Below are 17,753 nucleotides of genomic sequence, written 5' to 3'. Positions count from 1 at the left end.
ATTCCCCGCAGATCCAACAGCGCAGTCTCAGCATTGGAGTTCTTTATAGACGGACCGAAACTCCGGCAGAAATGCCGTGAGAGTAGCCATCTCTGCACCAAAGAGGAGTAGCCCAGGGCTTTCCCGGAGAGGAGACTAACAATGAATGCCACCTTGGATCGCTCGGTTGCAAACTCAGTAGGCATGAGTACTGGGTTATAAAGCCATAGAGAGCTTTAGCCTAGGTTCAGCGGCAGGTAGACAAGCTGGGGTAGCAGGAGTCGTGGGAGCAGCCTCAGGAACCTGTTGCTGATGCTGGGTAGCTAGCAACTGTTGGAGCATGGCGGTGACTTGTCCCAGCTGTTCGTGCTGTGTGGCAATCTGCCGGGATTGCCGGACCACGACGGTCGCAAGATCGGGTCAACCGGGAAGTAGAACCTTGGCCGGATCCATGGCCGGATCTTACTGTCAGGATTCGGGATGCGTGGATCCTCTGAACCACCACGGTAGGTGGTACTAGCCGACACCTGGGACCGGAGTCTTCACCAGAGCCTGCCGCAAAGCGGGATGGTCTTGCTGCTTCAGGGTACCACCAGGTCGTTCCACAGGTGCGAGTAGCCCGCGATGGCAGCTGAAGTCGAGGTACCTTAGCAGGAGACATTCTCGTGGTCAGGCACAGGGTCAGGGCAGGCGGTCTGATTTATACAGGGGGGCTGGTTGTATACTGGGGGGGCTGGCTGGCAATATAAAGAGGGACTGGTTGGCTGTATACTGGGGGGGATAGCTATATATTGGGGGGGCTGGCTGCTGGTGGTATATGGCATAGTAGTGCATACTTGTACTTAGGGGGCAGTATTAAAGTAGTTATGTAAACAAGGAAAAAACAAAAATAGTAAATGCTCACCCTTGGTGCTGATCTCGTCAGGTGTTCAGTTAGCTGTGCTCGCCTGGAGAAAATAGCCTGGTCCAGTCCCAAGTAGACTTGTGCATTACTACTCCATTACAGTAGTTATATTCTTGTACATAGGTGGTAGTATTATAATAGTTATATTCTTGTACATAGGGGACAGTATTATAGTAGTTATATTCCTGTACATAGGGGGCAGTATTATAGTAGTTATATTCCTATACATAGGGGGGCAGTATTATAGTAGTTATATTCTTGTACATAGAGGGCAGTATTATAGTAGTTATATTCCTGTACATAGGGGGCAGTATTATAATCGTTATATTCCTATACATATGGGGCAGTATTATAGTAGTTATATTCTTGTACATAGGGGCAGTATTATTGTAGTTATATTCTTGTACATAGGGGGCAGTATTATTGTAGTTATATTCTTGTACATAGGGGACAGTATTATTGTAGTTATATTCTTGTACATAGGGGCAGTATTATTGTAGTTATATTCTTGTACATAGGGGACAGTATTATTGTAGTTATATTCTTGTACATAGGGGACAGTATTATTGTAGTTATATTCTTGTACATAGGGGGCAGTATTATTGTAGTTATATTCTTGTACACAGGGGACAGTATTATTGTAGTTATATTCTTGTACATAGGGGGCAGTATTATAGTAGTTATACTCTTGTACACAGGGGACAGTATTATTGTAGTTTTATTCTTGTACATAGGGGGCAGTATTATAGTAGTTATATTCTTGTACATAGGTAGAAGTATTATAGTAGTTATACTCTTGTACATAGGGGCAGTATTATAGTAGTTATATTCTTGTACATAGGGAGCAGTATTATAGTAGTTATATTCTTGTACATAGGGGGCAGTATTATAGTAGTTATATTCTTGTACATAGGGGGCAGTATTATAGTAGTTATATTCTTGTTTAACAGATGAGGCATTGTAGTAGTTTTTTTCTTTGTATATATAAGTCAGTATTAAGTTGTGCTCTTTTAAAAAAGAAACTTTATTCCTGTATAAGGGAGGTAGTATGAGTCTCTTTCTCTGCGCTGTACATGTTGATTTAGACCATCTATTAACAGTTTGTGTGAAGTTTAGTAACTCCACCCACATCACATGGTCACGCCTACTTGTTTTGACCCCCGCCCACAGAATAGGGCCACTTTTAAATTTTTTTCCAGGGCCACTTTAAATTCGCAGCCCGCCCCTGAATATGAGGCTGTAGGAGGATTTAATAGGAGATAGATGAGAGGTAGATTGATGATAGAAGATAAATATGAAAGATGATGTAGATTTATAGATGCATAGTATAAAGTAGATTATATATAGATAGGTGATAGAAGATAGATGGATAGATAGATAGATGAGAGATAGATATAGTAGAAGAAAGAAGATTGATAGATAGATGGATAGATAATAGATAGGTAGAATGTATAAGGATAAAAAGATGGATAAAAAGCTACGGGAGAGAACCTCCTAGTTACTAGTCATGCAGTTTTTACTACTGTCGTTTGCAAAGGATACAAGACATGAATGATGCATGTAACTACATTCAGAGGTTTACAGGCTATAATGTCAAACTACTCATGTTGCTATATAGTCATCATATATATAAAACAGAGTGCCTTTTCCCGAACACAATTTTCATAATTATAGGTTATTAAAAAAAAAAAACACATCTAATCACATATTTAAGCTACCAAATATGAACATTGTTCTCGGGCCACAAACAATGGGTGTGTGAGCTATACCTGTAGTCTGTATATCATCAGTGTGTATTCCATTGCTGAACCGTATGTCCACAGTGAGGGTCCAGATGTCACGGTTATCAGGTTCCATAACACATTCTTTATGTATACTTTATTATTAATGGTAAAAATAACGCAGCAGCTTGTGTCTTCCACTATTATAACAGATGCATAAAGGAAGGTCCATTTAAGTGTATGGGGAACAGACCTTACATTTCTGTGAGGACACGTTCACACATTGCATTTACATTGCGTTTAAAGGAAACCCAGAGGTTATGTTCCTTACTGCAGGCATACCTTTATTATCTAAATTACCTGTTCTTTTGTTTAAAAAGATAAATAAAAATTATATTTATGTACATGTGGCAGAAGTGCCCCTCTATGCCCTGCATTACCCCCGGTGGCACTTTTACCAAGCCTTCTGCCTACTATTGATGATATCAGCAGGCAAGAATATGCATGCAAACTATGCTTATCAACCCATTGCCACAGTGAATAGCAGATGGAATGAGTGGGGGTGGGGCAGGAGAGGCAAACAGAAGTGCTGCAGCAGTGTGATACTGGAGGGGCACTGGAAACACCCCCAAAGCATGTCTGCCACACTAACATAAATACAAAATTATATCTTTTTTTAAAAAGTAATGAAGAATATAGATTATAAAAGTATGACTGAAGTAAGCACTGGTGGTGCTTTGTAATTTGAACATTTAGTGATAGATTTCCTTTTAGCAAAATGTAATTACAAGATTAACGCAACATATAAATATGGCCTTACTCTCTCCTAAAACCCGGATGATGGTGAGAACAGCCTTACTGGGATAAAAACATCATTTCCTGCAACTGTAAACCACATAATGTGAGATCACAAGAAAGAAATGTGTGACGTAGGATAGAGGAAATAGGGTCAGCTAGAAGAGTCTATCCTAAGGCTGCATCTTCTATCTTTCTACCGGCTACGGAGCAGTGTCGCACGTGTGCAGCACCCTACCGCTCCTGTAGGGCGCAGTACGCCCATTGCCGTGTATGGGGGACGTATATACGTTGTATGTACGTCGTCTGTATATATGTCATCCATACGTTTGTGTGAATGTAGCATCATAGTGTCCATCATAGAGTACAGAACAATGAGCAGCAAGTAAGGAAGTATTGTATCATATGTAAATTTGCAATCTAGTGTAGGCAATGTTAAAGTTGGTTTTATTCTAAAGTTCTGTTCCTTTTTACTGTATTTCTTTTTGTTTTCCAGCCTCAAATGAATACTTATGCACAGTTTAGAACACAGATAGTACATATCGTATATACTCGTGTATAAGCCAAGATTTTCAGCACAAAAAATGTGCTGAAAAACCTCACCTCGGCTTATACACGAGTCAACTATATAAAAAAAAAATAATAATAATAATAATACTCACCCTCCGGTGTCTGGATTCTCGGCGGCGGCTCCGCTCCTCTCTTCTTTCTGAAGAAAGAAGAGAGGAGCTGCCGCTGCGATTCGGAAGCCGCCGCGAGGACCGGGAGCCGCCGCAAGGACCGGGAGCCACCGCTGAGGACCGGGAGCCACCGCCGAGGACCGGAAGCCACAGACGAGGACCGGAAGCCACCGCCGAGGACCGGGAGCCACGCCGAGCATCAAAGGTGAGTATCGTCGGAGGGTGAGTATTAAGTTTGGTTTTTTTATACGCTTGGCATACTGGGGGCTGGCTGTATACTGCTTGGGGCAGGCTGTATACTACTTGGGGCAGGCTGTATACTACTTGGGGTAGGCTGTATACTACATGGGGGCAGGCTGTATAGTACATGGGGGTAGGCTGTATACTACTTGGGGCTAGCTGTATACTACTTGGGGCTGGCTGTATGCTACATGGGGCAGGCTGTATACTAAATGGGGCAGGCTGTATACTACTTGGGGCTAGCTGTATACTACTTGGGGCTGGCTGTATGCTACAGGGGGCAGGCTGGCTGTATACTACAAGGGGCAAGCTGACTGTATACTACAGGGGGCAGGCTGGCTGTATACTACAGGGGGCAGGCTGGCTGTATACTACAAGGGGCAAGCTGACTGTATACTACAGGGGGCAGGCTGGCTGTATACTACAGGGGGCTGGCTGGCTGTATACTACAGGGGGCTGGCTGGCTGTATACTACACCCTCGGCTTATACTCGAGTCAATAGGTTTTTCCAGTTTTTGGTTTTTCAGTTCAATACAGACAGTCCCCGGGTAACGTACAAGGTAGGGGCTTTAGGTTTGTTCTTAAGTTGAGTTTGTATGTAAGTCAGAACTGTATACTTTATTATTGTAACTCCGGTCAAACTTTTTTTGGTCTCTGTGACAATTGGATTTTAAAAATGTTGGATTGTCATAAGGATAAACAATAAATCTTAATTACAGACACATTTGATAACTGTTATAGCTGTTTATTGTAGCCTAGGACTAAAGTACAGCAAATTACCAAAATCCAGAGGTCCGTTTGTAACTAGGGGTCGTATGTAAGTCAGGTGTTCTTAAGTAGGGAACCGCCTGTATAACAATGTATATGCCCTACGAGGCAATCAAACCTTCTCCTACTGATTTATTTTCACAAATCATACCTTTGTGCAATGTTTTATTGCAATGTAAAAACTAATAAAATGTAAGTTACAAAAAAAGAAAGAAATGTGTGACAGGGCTACCTCACAGAATTACATTTTAAAGAGGTCAAAATAAATTTACCAATAGGTAAAAATTAAAAATGTTCTACTAGGTAGTTTGCATGGAAAACTATATACAATCACTAAAATCCTACTTTCATATCGCGATTTAATGATACATATTGACTGTATTCATATGACATATATATACTGGGGGACGGATGATTCCTTTTGTCTCCTATTGCACAATAAACATCATATCCTGTGGGAAACACAGGATGAAAAGACGCAGCAAGCTTCCTCTTTTCATCCTGCTCACTGCTACTGAGTGAGAAATGCACTGAGTGAAGGCAATGGGGGATGGATGCAATGTATTGGCCGCTCTTTCAGACGATCGTCAATCAGTAAACTCAGACCGTTTACTATCTGGATTTCATAGACCGAACACAGTGCTGGGGACAGGACTCATCATAGTAATATACAATGCAAAGAGTCCTTACTTCCCTGCTAAACAGCAGCGCCAAATTGTTATCAAGTTTACAACAGGGTAGAGGGATCTCTGGGGATCACTTAGCAATTTTTTTTTTTCTGTTAAAAGTCTCAAAAAAAATTTATCACCCAACTAAGGCTACATTCACACCGGCACCAGGGAGAGGAGCAAGGGATGAGCACTGCTCACCTCCTCTCCTCTCCATTCAGTAACATAGGGTCCAACGCCGAATTCCATCGAAAGATAGGACATGTCCTATGTTTCTACGGGCTACAGAACAGTATGGCGCCGCAAGGCCACTGAAGCGTATGGGGGACGTATATACGCCGAATGAAGCAAGCCCAAAACCTTAAAAACAAACTACAACTGTAAAGCATAAAAACTTTTGCTGATCCCTGCACTAAGCAATTCTCTAATTTACACTTATGTGGAATTGTATGTAGCAGAGCTTTTTGTGGTTAAAATAAGAAATGTGAATGTTTGCAAGTTTGAATGCACAAGTAAAGACAGAACTTATTGCCCCAATCAGTTCTATTGAATGACTATCAGATCCTGCACATAAAGCACAGTGTATATGCAGCGTGACCACTTTTAGCAGATCTCTTTGCACAGGATTGTGGTGGTCTGTATATTTAAGGCAGCTTCCATAGGGTGAAAGGGCAAAAATCAGTGATCGAGGGGGTCCTCTCAGAGAGGTGGTCTTCTGGAGAGGTTTCACTACATAATATATGTATATGGGTGGCTGAGTGGGTAGCACTTCTGCCTTGCAGCGCTGGAGTCCTGGGTTCAAGTCCCACCCAGGTCAACACCTGCAAAAAGCTTGTATTCTCTATGTTTGCATGGGTTTCCTACGGGTCCTCCAGCTTCCTCCCACACTGTAAAACATACTGGTAGGTTGATTAGATTGTGAGCCCAATGGGGACAGGGTCTGATTTGGCAAGTTCTGTACAGCACTGCACAATCTATATAAATAAAGAAATATTGTTTATATGTATATATAGAGCCAAAGAAAAAGGGTCCTGTATCCCTTCCTGGTATTATTTTGAGTGCGTTGTTTGGACTTTCCGATCGTATATTTGTTGCCGCCAATGGATTAAAAAAACACCATATTTTCTACTTTATTTTTTGTGCTCCCTTTTCTTCAAATTACTTAGAAGATCCTATTTGCCTAGCTTTTTAGGGCTTTGCACATTACATTCCTACGTAGGTGGACATATGTTAATATTTTTTTTTCTTTGTGATGTAGTAGATTCCTGTATGATGTAGAGCTCCAGGGCTCTGTCTTCCCTGCCTTGCTCTGCAATAGAGCTCTATACAAGCAGTAACACCTATTCTGTACAGAAACTTGTTATCCATACAACCCTTTTCGTGATGCTGTGTCCACGTAGGAACCTCAAACAGTACAATTTGGGGCACTAAACAACCGGTCCATAAGAACCTGTGTGTGGTTTAATGCCCTGAATCATCCTGACAGGTTATCTTTAAATTAGGAGGTTTACTGATGGTAGATGTCCAAACTTACATGCTCATTATTTACTCTAGGGCAGTGGTGGCGAACCTGTGGCACTGGTGCCAGAGATGGCACTCGGAGGCATCACTGTGGGCACACGGGCTGTCTCCCAGGCACAGAGTTTGCCAGACATGGCATCTTCCTGCAGTCTCAGGCAGTCCAAGTAGTGTCCTGCTATATTAGTGACCCATCCTGTTCTGCTTGGTCGTATCCAAAGAGTGAAAAGGTGTCGGATTGGAGCTCAAAGATTCTGGTAGCAATAAGTTTGTTACTGCCTAAATTGCCGTGTTGCCACTTTGGGAAAAGCTAGTGGTTTTTGAGTCTCACTTTGGGCACTTTGTTAACATCTTTGTTAACAACAGGAGCCTCCAGATTAGTGAAAAATAAGTCTTTATATACATATTTATGTGACCGGCAGGCGCTTCTGCCATGACACCAGAGCGAATCTCAGCTCCTTTGCCTGGTCACGCCAGTCGATCGTGACATTATGCTGTCTATTTGGGTGAGTGACGGGACCAGGCAGCGAAGTACAAAGTGGAAGGGATCCATACGTAATCACATGACAAAGCCATATTGTGCTGTAGGGACCTAGCGTGTGCAGGTCATGTGCATATTTTTTATAAACATGTTTTTGTTACACTAATCTGGAGCTAACAAAGATGCTGCCATCCCTTAGAGTAATGGACACGCATGACAGTTTGGACATCTACCAACCTGATGGTAGATGTCCTTTAATTGTAATAGAAATATTAGTTGTAAGGGCAAAACCCCCCTTGCTTTGACCTAGTGGTCTGTTTCCACGATAATTTGACCTCTTTCTTCTTGGCATCCACGTTAATACAAGAAAGGATGTGAAACATCACGCGATTGCCCGATTCACCTTATTACACAACCATCACCTCACAGCCACCACGCGGGTACACTTTTACCTAGCAACTAGACTTGCTGCCTCACAAGCCCCGCTCATTGGCTGTTGTTTCCCGCGATGAGTAGCACGTAATTCGACAAGCCAATCATAGCTGCTCCCCGCAATCCCACCTACAACAAAATGACTTTCCATTTTTAGTCAGGGAAAACCTAATTTTACCAAAATTATAATTAAATCAATACATCGCAGGCAAAGAAATGTTATATATTATATATACTACTGTACTATGACCGCCTCGTCCTGTGTTTTTATTGTGATCCGTATTACAGAAGTCAACTTGTTTTTGTGATGTGGAGTAAAGCCGCTCATAAACTACGTAGAATTCTAACAAAATGCAGACGCAGATCGTCACTTCAGCTCCTCATATACAACAATGAGGTCCGGACTATAACAAAGAAACCGCGACTCAATGTATAACTTAAAAATGGCCGCGATGACCCCCACTTCCAACGGAAAAGCCGGCTCAATGCAGATACCAGAATGTTCCAGAAAATGACGTAGATTTGTGTCAGGTGACCAAATGCAGCGCGGTGATTCGTCGTAAAGCGGCAACGTCACATCGTCTTCTGGAACCTTCTGAGGTGGTATAAAAGGGCGCCGGCAGCTTTGCTCCACCTCATTTCACCAGCAAGTAGCTCGGAGACGGCGAGCAGCTCAACAGAGACCAAGCACCTATCTCTCCAGTGCAGGTAAGATGGGAGACACTTAGACTTGTCTAATATTGGGCTTTTATATATTGTTGCTCTCAGTCCGGGTTTATTTTATGTTTTTATTATGTTAGCAGAATCTTGTCTTTCACTCTTGCCATGATATTTCCGGAATATGTTTATAAGGATGGGAACCTAGTGATTTAATTTAGTGTTATAATTAGTAGCGACACATGGAGGATCTGTACTAAAATGGCGGCCGCTCATCTAAAGATGGCGGACACGTGCTTCACCCTTGAGGAGTAGGACATACTGCTCGAAAATCACGTCGGGCATGTAATGGTGGCCAGCTTGTGCTGTACACTACTGAGATACTTACAATATTTGGTATCTCTGACTATGAAGCTTTGTCTTGTGCAGGCGTTTTGGGGATAAGCATGGTTTTTAACTTGGTACACTCATTACATTTTTAGGAAAGCTATCACCCGAAACAAAGATGGGACAGCCAAGCACACAAATGCTGATGTAGGATCTATGCTCCCTATACCCTTCTTTTGAGGGGGAAATCTTAAACAATTATACAACTGTGCATCGGGGCTCCATTTACATAATCTTAATGTATTAAAAGGAATAAGCTAAAGGAGCAGATCCTGCTAGAGGATGTCTGTGCTTGGTTTACAATCCTGGTGTAGATTTTCTTTATTCCCCTATTTATATGCACAATATGGATGTGGCAGAGCTGTGTCATTGTCTAATTGATAATGGAACCTGTTGATGCAGAGTTCAGGTTATAGGAGGTTTTTTTTTTTTTTTTTAAATTAAAGCCAATCATTATATTTTTAGCGTTGTAAACATTTGGCTTCCATTATACCTGGTAATAGCAGAGCTGCATAGGTGTGAGTGCCTTCTCCAGTTCTTCTGTTAGCATGTGGGGTGCACAACCATTTCATCCATGTGGCTTGTGTTTTCCCTTCTTTAAATGTAATGAATGAACACTTGCTTAAAGATGGCTGAGCCCTGTATACATGACCTCAGTACAGGGTAGCATGCACAGCAATAAAGACCTTTGCTTAGTTGAATATATCTATACTGCCCAGGTTATCAATATTAGTCAGCTACAGTGTCTGCACAGACATGGGTAACTAAAGTGTGGTAGCAGTTTTTGGCCAAGAAGCCTCGTCTGACTTTGTATGACTAGGCCACTGCCCAACAGCCCGAAAGACCATCTGTTTGTAGCGAAGGGATACACAAGTACAATATCTGACAGGTTATTGCAGATGGGCTCCTATTCATCTGAATTGGATTTCACCTGCTTTTGCTACTTTCCGCCACTGCATAGAACTGAACTGTGAGCTTAATTTGTCCCCAGATGGGGCCTACAGGAAGCAGGCTTGCATGTTGCAATAGCTTGTGAAGGTTTAATATTAACTACTTATGCATCATATCTTGCAATAGCTTTTTATTGAGATTAACTTTTCTTTTTTTTTTCTTTGTTTCAGACATGTCTAAGGGACCAGCTGTTGGTATTGATCTTGGCACCACCTACTCCTGTGTGGGTGTCTTCCAACATGGCAAGGTGGAAATCATTGCCAATGACCAGGGAAACAGGACCACACCCAGTTATGTTGCATTCACTGACACCGAGAGGTTGATTGGTGATGCTGCCAAAAATCAAGTGGCCATGAATCCAACAAATACAGTTTTTGGTAAGTTTTTTTTTAATTAACTTTTAGTTATGGACTGTTAATTCTACAAGACAAATGCTTATGTGTGGTTTTATTTTCAGATGCTAAGCGTCTCATCGGCCGCAGGTTTGATGAAGGTGTTGTGCAGTCTGACATGAAGCATTGGCCATTCAATGTTGTAAGTGATAATGGAAGACCCAAGGTAGAAGTGGAATACAAAGGAGAAACAAAAAGCTTCTATCCAGAAGAAGTGTCTTCCATGGTTTTGACAAAGATGAAGGAGATTGCAGAAGCTTACCTTGGCAAGGTAACTTGGAATTCATTTGGGGTAGAGTTAAAGGCAATTAAATACTTTGAACATTTTGTATTAATCTTAACCTTTTCTTACAGACTGTAACCAGTGCAGTTATCACTGTCCCTGCCTACTTCAATGATTCCCAGCGCCAGGCTACAAAGGATGCAGGTACCATTTCTGGGCTCAACGTTCTGCGTATTATCAATGAGCCAACTGCTGCAGCCATTGCCTATGGACTGGACAAAAAGGTAACTTGTGGTGCAGTGTCTTGTTACTCTTGGTCGCTGTGATGACTGTTTCCAAAGCCATTCGTAGTTTCCACCAGACCAGAGCTGTGAGGCTCATGATGGCCAAAGTACCTTCCTTGGATGTCTGAGCGTCCCACTCCCCATTCTTAACTTGCAACATTATGCATTGCATTTGTCATTGTTGCAAATTAACCAACATCTGTTTTTCATCCTTTACAGGTTGGAGCAGAAAGGAACGTGTTGATCTTTGATCTAGGTGGTGGCACTTTTGATGTGTCCATCCTGACCATTGAAGATGGCATCTTTGAAGTAAAGTCAACAGCTGGAGACACTCATTTGGGTGGTGAGGACTTTGATAACAGAATGGTGAATCACTTTGTAGCAGAATTCAAGAGGAAGCACAAGAAAGACATCATTGACAACAAGAGAGCTGTTCGCCGTCTCCGCACTGCCTGCGAGCGGGCAAAGCGTACACTGTCATCAAGCACCCAGGCAAGCATTGAGATCGACTCCCTGTATGAAGGTATCGACTTCTACACCTCAATTACCAGAGCTCGCTTTGAAGAATTGAATGCTGACCTCTTCAGAGGAACTCTGGACCCAGTAGAGAAGGCTCTGCGTGATGCTAAGCTTGACAAGTCACAAATCCATGATATTGTGCTGGTTGGTGGGTCCACACGTATCCCGAAGATTCAGAAGCTGCTTCAGGACTTCTTCAATGGAAAGGAACTGAACAAGAGCATCAACCCAGATGAGGCTGTGGCTTATGGTGCAGGTAAATGGTCTTGGTTGTACTCTGCATGTGTGCAGTATACTTGTCACATCTCTTGGGTGTAATTCGCAATGATGACTGTTTCCAAAGCCATTCGTAGTTTCCACCAGACCAGAGCTGCGAGGCTCATGATGGCCAAAGTACCTTCCTTGGATGTCTGAGCGTCTCTTCTCAACTGTTAATTGACTTTATTTTAAAACAAAAACATAACTAATGAACCTCTGTTTTGTTTTCAGCTGTTCAGGCTGCCATCTTGTCTGGAGACAAATCTGAAAACGTGCAGGACCTCCTTCTGCTTGATGTCACACCTCTGTCTCTGGGTATCGAAACTGCTGGTGGAGTCATGACTGTCCTCATCAAGCGTAATACAACCATTCCCACAAAGCAAACTCAGACCTTCACAACCTACTCAGACAACCAACCTGGTGTCTTGATTCAGGTAAGGGAAAAACTAAATGCATGCTTGGGGTATAGCTGTTTCTGGTATTTAGGAATGTTTTTGCTGAGTGCCTTCACTCTTTTCAGGTATATGAAGGTGAGAGAGCCATGACCAAGGATAACAACCTGCTTGGAAAGTTTGAGCTGACTGGCATTCCTCCAGCTCCTCGTGGTGTTCCTCAGATTGAGGTGACTTTCGACATTGATGCCAACGGTATCCTGAATGTGTCTGCTGTGGACAAGAGCACTGGCAAGGAGAACAAGATCACAATTACAAATGATAAAGGTAGAAGACTTTATTTGGAAGGGGTTCTAATTATCCTGCTGTGATGACTGTTTCCAAAGCCATTCGTAGTTTCCACCAGACCAGAGCTGTGAGGCTCATGATGGCCTAAGTACCTTCCTTGGATGTCTGAGCGGTTAATGTTTTAAATGCATTTCTAGAAACAGGTTGTACCTGTGCATCTTCATTAATGTGGATTATTTTAACAGGTCGCCTCAGCAAGGAAGACATCGAACGCATGGTTCAAGAGGCTGAAAAATACAAGGCTGAGGATGAGAAGCAGAGGGACAAGGTTTCTTCCAAGAACTCTCTAGAATCTTATGCTTTCAACATGAAGGCAACTGTTGAAGATGAGAAACTTCAAGGAAAGATCTGTGATGAGGACAAACAGAAGATCCTGGATAAATGCAATGAGACTATTTCTTGGCTGGACAAGAACCAGGTATGTTTGTACCTAATGCAAGGTTATAGGGAGTCGCTGTGATGACTGTTTCCAAAGCCATTCGTAGTTTCCACCAGACCAGAGCTGCGAGGCTCATGATGGCCCAAGTACCTTCCTTGGATGTCTGAGCGACAATCATATGTGCATGTCTGACTTGTATGTGATTGTTCACTGACTTTCCTGGTTTTTCTTCAGACTGCAGAGAAAGATGAGTTTGAACACCAGCAGAAGGAACTTGAGAAGGTCTGCAACCCAATCATCACTAAGCTGTACCAGAGTGCTGGTGGCATGCCAGGAGGTATGCCTGGTGGCTTCCCAGGAGCAGGTGGTGCTCCATCTGGTGGTGCTTCATCTGGACCCACTATTGAGGAGGTTGATTAAATGTTGACTGGATAAGCATTCCTGACACCCAGGACACAATTGTTTAATGGCTGTTCCTGATGAATTCCCAGTAAAGCTGCTGTAAAGTTTACTTTGGGGCATTAATACTTGAATTCACTCCATCAGATGGAACGCCATTGCACTTTACCTGTACTGTAACAAACTCGTCCAGAGAAATAAAAATCTATTTAACTGGCTTCTGGTTTTCATGTTTAAATATCTTGTTGTTCAACTATTAGTCTGGGCTCAATCACTTGAGGCAAAACTAGGTCTGTCATATGAAGCTGCTCAGTGTCTTTATTACAATGAAATGTGGGAAATTAAAAACAATGCCTTATTTAGCTACTTTGAATGGCAGGTCCCTTTAAATGCCTGTCTCCAGAATTTTACCACTGACTAATATTGCCTGCTAATAGTGTTACAAGTTATTCCCCCCCATATTGCCTAAAAATAGCTGCCAGTGAGGCACTGTAGCTTAATTACAGCTATTCTGATATGCAAATTAGATTACCTGACTCTTCTCCTCGGTTGGCAGAGAACATGCACCTATATTTTTACTGGACAGCTCGAGTGTCTTCCAATCACTGCCCCACCCAATTGTATTTGGGCACTCTGTCAATATTCAACAAGTCATAAAAAGAACATATTAACCCCTTAGCGCTCCGCGCCGTAGCTGTACTGCGCAGCTTCCGACGATTAGCGCTCAGCGCAGTACAGCTACTGCGCAAGCGCATACTATTTTAGAATTGTCACCACGTCGCGAGACGTGGTGACATCGGGATGAGATTTGGGTGACAGAGGCAGGAGGAGTTCCTGTCTCTGTCACCCGACCAATCAAATCGGTCCCGATCGCCGTGATTGGCCAGTCAAACCTGACTGGCCAATTACGGCGATTTTAGGCTAAAAACGTGGTTTTAGCCCTTTCCTCTTCCTCCAGCGGCACAATTTTGGTTTGGTATCGCTGGAGAGAGCGTTACTGTGTGCACCAAAATACACTTTTACACTATAAATAGTGTTCTGATCCTTATCTGATCCCTATAGTTCCCTACAAATTCCCATCCCTATCTGTTTTTTCCTGTGATCCCACGTGTCTTCCGTTTTTCCCTCTGTCCCTTCTGAACCCAAACGCACTTTTCAGTGCGCTGTGTTAGCGTTGTTCTGCACTGGACGCACTTTTCAGTGCGCCATGTGAATAGCGCTGCACAGAATCTTTTAGCGGTAGTTAGTCTTAGGGCAAGCTAGGTGCATTTGTAGCGCCTTTTTGCGCGGTGCACATAGGTTTTTTTTTTTAGCGCCGTAGGTGTACCAGTAGCTACTTTTTGTGTGTGCCATCTGTGCGGCTTGTCCGTGTAGTTTGGTGTGCATTATATTTTTTTTTTGTGTGCCTGCTAGACGGTTTATCCGTGTAGTTTGGTGCACATTATCTAATTTTTCTAGTTCTATATGGGGATGATGGTCCCTTTTACTTATCATCATCCTCCTGCTCATCTTCCAGTGACCTGGAAGGACCCCCAAGAAGGCGCCGTAGGGTTCCAGGGACTTCTGCAGGAGAAGCGCCTGGGACTTCTGCAGGAGAAGCGCCTGGGACTTCTGCAGGAGAAGCGCCTGGGACTTCTGCAGGAGAAGCGCCTGGGACTTCTGCAGGAGAAGCGCCTGGGACTTCTGCAGGAGAAGCGCCTGGGACTTCTGCAGGAGAAGCGCCTGGGACTTCTGCAGGAGAAGCGCCTGGGACTTCTGCAGGAGAAGCGCCTGGGACTTCTGCAGGAGAAGCGCCTGGGACTTCTGCAGGAGAAGCGCCTGGGACTTCTGCAGGAGAAGCGCCTGGGACTTCTGCAGGAGAAGCGCCTGGGACTTCTGCAGGAGAAGCGCCTGGGACTTCTGCAGGAGAAGCGCCTGGGACTTCTGCAGGAGAAGCGCCTGGGACTTCTGCAGGAGAAGCGCCTGGGACTTCTGCAGGAGAAGCGCCTGGGACTTCTGCAGGAGAAGCGCCTGGGACTTCTGCAGGAGAAGCGCCTGGGACTTCTGCAGGAGAAGCGCCTGGGACTTCTGCAGGAGAAGCGCCTGGGACTTCTGCAGGAGAAGCGCCTGGGACTTCTGCAGGAGAAGCGCCTGGGACTTCTGCAGGAGAAGCGCCTGGGACTTCTGCAGGAGAAGCGCCTGGGACTTCTGCAGGAGAAGCGCCTGGGACTTCTGCAGGAGAAGCGCCTGGGACTTCTGCAGGAGAAGCGCCTGGGACTTCTGCAGGAGAAGCGCCTGGGACTTCTGCAGGAGAAGCGCCTGGGACTTCTGCAGGAGAAGCGCCTGGGACTTCTGCAGGAGAAGCGCCTGGGACTTCTGCAGGAGAAGCGCCTGGGACTTCTGCAGGAGAAGCGCCTGGGACTTCTGCAGGAGAAGCGCCTGGGACTTCTGCAGGAGAAGCGCCTGGGACTTCTGCAGGAGAAGCGCCTGGGACTTCTGCAGGAGAAGCGCCTGGGACTTCTGCAGGAGAAGCGCCTGGGACTTCTGCAGGAGAAGCGCCTGGGACTTCTGCAGGAGAAGCGCCTGGGACTTCTGCAGGAGAAGCGCCTGGGACTTCTGCAGGAGAAGCGCCTGGGACTTCTGCAGGAGAAGCGCCTGGGACTTCTGCAGGAGAAGCGCCTGGGACTTCTGCAGGAGAAGCGCCTGGGACTTCTGCAGGAGAAGCGCCTGGGACTTCTGCAGGAGAAGCGCCTGGGACTTCTGCAGGAGAAGCGCCTGGGACTTCTGCAGGAGAAGCGCCTGGGACTTCTGCAGGAGAAGCGCCTGGGACTTCTGCAGGAGAAGCGCCTGGGACTTCTGCAGGAGAAGCGCCTGGGACTTCTGCAGGAGAAGCGCCTGGGACTTCTGCAGGAGAAGCGCCTGGGACTTCTGCAGGAGAAGCGCCTGGGACTTCTGCAGGAGAAGCGCCTGGGACTTCTGCAGGAGAAGCGCCTGGGACTTCTGCAGGAGAAGCGCCTGGGACTTCTGCAGGAGAAGCGCCTGGGACTTCTGCAGGAGAAGCGCCTGGGACTTCTGCAGGAGAAGCGCCTGGGACTTCTGCAGGAGAAGCGCCTGGGACTTCTGCAGGAGAAGCGCCTGGGACTTCTACTGACCCCACATGGGTAGCCCCAGATAATTATACCCCTCAGGTCCCTGACTTTTTGGGCCATCCTGGAATTAACTTTGACACGACAGGGCTCAGAGCTGTGGACTTTTTTAAGTTTTTTTTTTTGATGAGCTGCTGAATATTATTATATTTCAGACAAATCTCTACGCTGCACAACATATTGCCCAAAACCCCACGTCCTTTTATGCACAACCCTACAGGTGGACCCCTGTCACTGCAGCAGAGATGCACAAGTATTGGGGCATAATACTCCTTATGGGAATAGTAAAGAAGCCTTCAATCAGGGACTACTGGAGCACAGATATACTGTACCACACCCCCATGTTCCGCATGGCAATGAGCAGGATGCACTTTGAAGCCATCCATAAGTTTTTGCACTACACTGACAACACACAGTGCCCACCCAGAGGTGACCCCAGTTATGATCGGTTATTTAAGGTCAGGCCCATATTAGATCATTTTAGTGCCAAGTTTGCCCAGGCATATACCCCCGCCAAACATGTGAGCATAGACGAGTCCCTGGTACAATTCAAAGGGAGACTTCACTTCCGCCAGTACCTGCCCAATAAGAGGGCAAGGTATGGTGTGAAGATGTATAAGCTGTGCGAAAGTTCATCAGGGTACACATACAAGTTCAGGGTATATGAAGGGAAGGACTCCACTATAGTGCCCCCAGAATGCCCCCCCCTTCCTGGGTGTTACAGGGAAGATAGTGTGGGATTTAGTGCACCCACTGCTGGACCAGGGCTACCACCTCTACCTGGACAATTTCTACACCAGCACCACCCTGTTCAAGTGCCTCACTTCCAGAAATACTGCGGCATGCGGCACTGTTCGCAGAAATCAGAAAGGTCTCCCTAAGTCGCTGCTTGGGCAAAAACTTAAAAGGCACGAAAGCAGGGCACTATGCAGCGACTCTGTATTGTGTGTTAAGTACAAGGACAAGAGAGAAGTCCTTGTATTAACCCCAATACATGAGCACACCACCACCCCTGTACCAGTACGAGGTGCCAGTACAGAAACCCCCAAGCCAGACTGTATTTTAGATTATAATTAATACATGGGAGGGGTGGACTTGTCTGACCAGGTGCTTCAGCCGTACAATGCCATGCGGAAGTCGAGGGTGTGGTACAAGAAGCTGGCCGTGCACATCATGCAGATGGCGTTGTATAATGCTTATGTGCTGCATCGATATGCCGGCCAGAGGGGAACTTTCCTCGAATTTCAAGAGGA

The 17,753-nt window shown here is 44.9% G+C and overlaps 1 protein-coding gene and 4 non-coding genes across 5 annotated transcripts; all 5 read left to right on the top strand.

Moving 5' to 3' along the window:
- Positions 1-8,735: 8,735 nt before the first annotated feature.
- Positions 8,736-13,593, top strand: LOC140135265 (heat shock cognate 71 kDa protein). The gene is made up of 9 exons (XM_072156516.1): positions 8,736-8,894; positions 10,352-10,558; positions 10,639-10,844; positions 10,928-11,080; positions 11,300-11,855; positions 12,089-12,291; positions 12,378-12,576; positions 12,783-13,015; positions 13,211-13,593. Exons 2-9 carry the CDS (start codon positions 10,354-10,356, stop codon positions 13,394-13,396), a joined length of 1,941 nt encoding a protein of 646 aa, XP_072012617.1. The 5' UTR covers positions 8,736-8,894; positions 10,352-10,353; the 3' UTR covers positions 13,397-13,593.
- Positions 11,114-11,212, top strand: LOC140066399 (small nucleolar RNA SNORD14). The gene has a single exon (XR_011848245.1). It is a non-coding gene; the product is annotated as a small nucleolar RNA SNORD14 (small nucleolar RNA).
- LOC140066398 (small nucleolar RNA SNORD14) lies at positions 11,919-12,017 on the top strand. The gene has a single exon (XR_011848244.1). It is a non-coding gene; the product is annotated as a small nucleolar RNA SNORD14 (small nucleolar RNA).
- LOC140066396 (small nucleolar RNA SNORD14) lies at positions 12,612-12,710 on the top strand. The gene has a single exon (XR_011848242.1). It is a non-coding gene; the product is annotated as a small nucleolar RNA SNORD14 (small nucleolar RNA).
- LOC140066395 (small nucleolar RNA SNORD14) lies at positions 13,049-13,147 on the top strand. The gene has a single exon (XR_011848241.1). It is a non-coding gene; the product is annotated as a small nucleolar RNA SNORD14 (small nucleolar RNA).
- Positions 13,594-17,753: the final 4,160 nt, after the last annotated feature.

This window comes from Engystomops pustulosus, chromosome 6 (assembly GCF_040894005.1).
Source record: "Engystomops pustulosus chromosome 6, aEngPut4.maternal, whole genome shotgun sequence".
Lineage (NCBI taxonomy): Eukaryota > Metazoa > Chordata > Amphibia > Anura > Leptodactylidae > Engystomops > Engystomops pustulosus.
Note: the sequence above shows the minus strand (reverse complement) of the source record. Positions and strands in the feature narration are given on the sequence as shown.

Coding starts and splice junctions, on each gene's coding strand:
- LOC140135265 (XM_072156516.1), top strand. CDS start 10,354: ATGTCTAAGGGACCAGCTGTTGGTATTGATCTTGGCACCACCTACTCC. Junction 10,845..10,927: donor CAGAAGCTTACCTTGGCAAG/GTAACTTGGAAT, acceptor CTTTTCTTACAG/ACTGTAACCAGTGCAGTTAT. Junction 11,856..12,088: donor GGCTGTGGCTTATGGTGCAG/GTAAATGGTCTT, acceptor TTTTGTTTTCAG/CTGTTCAGGCTGCCATCTTG.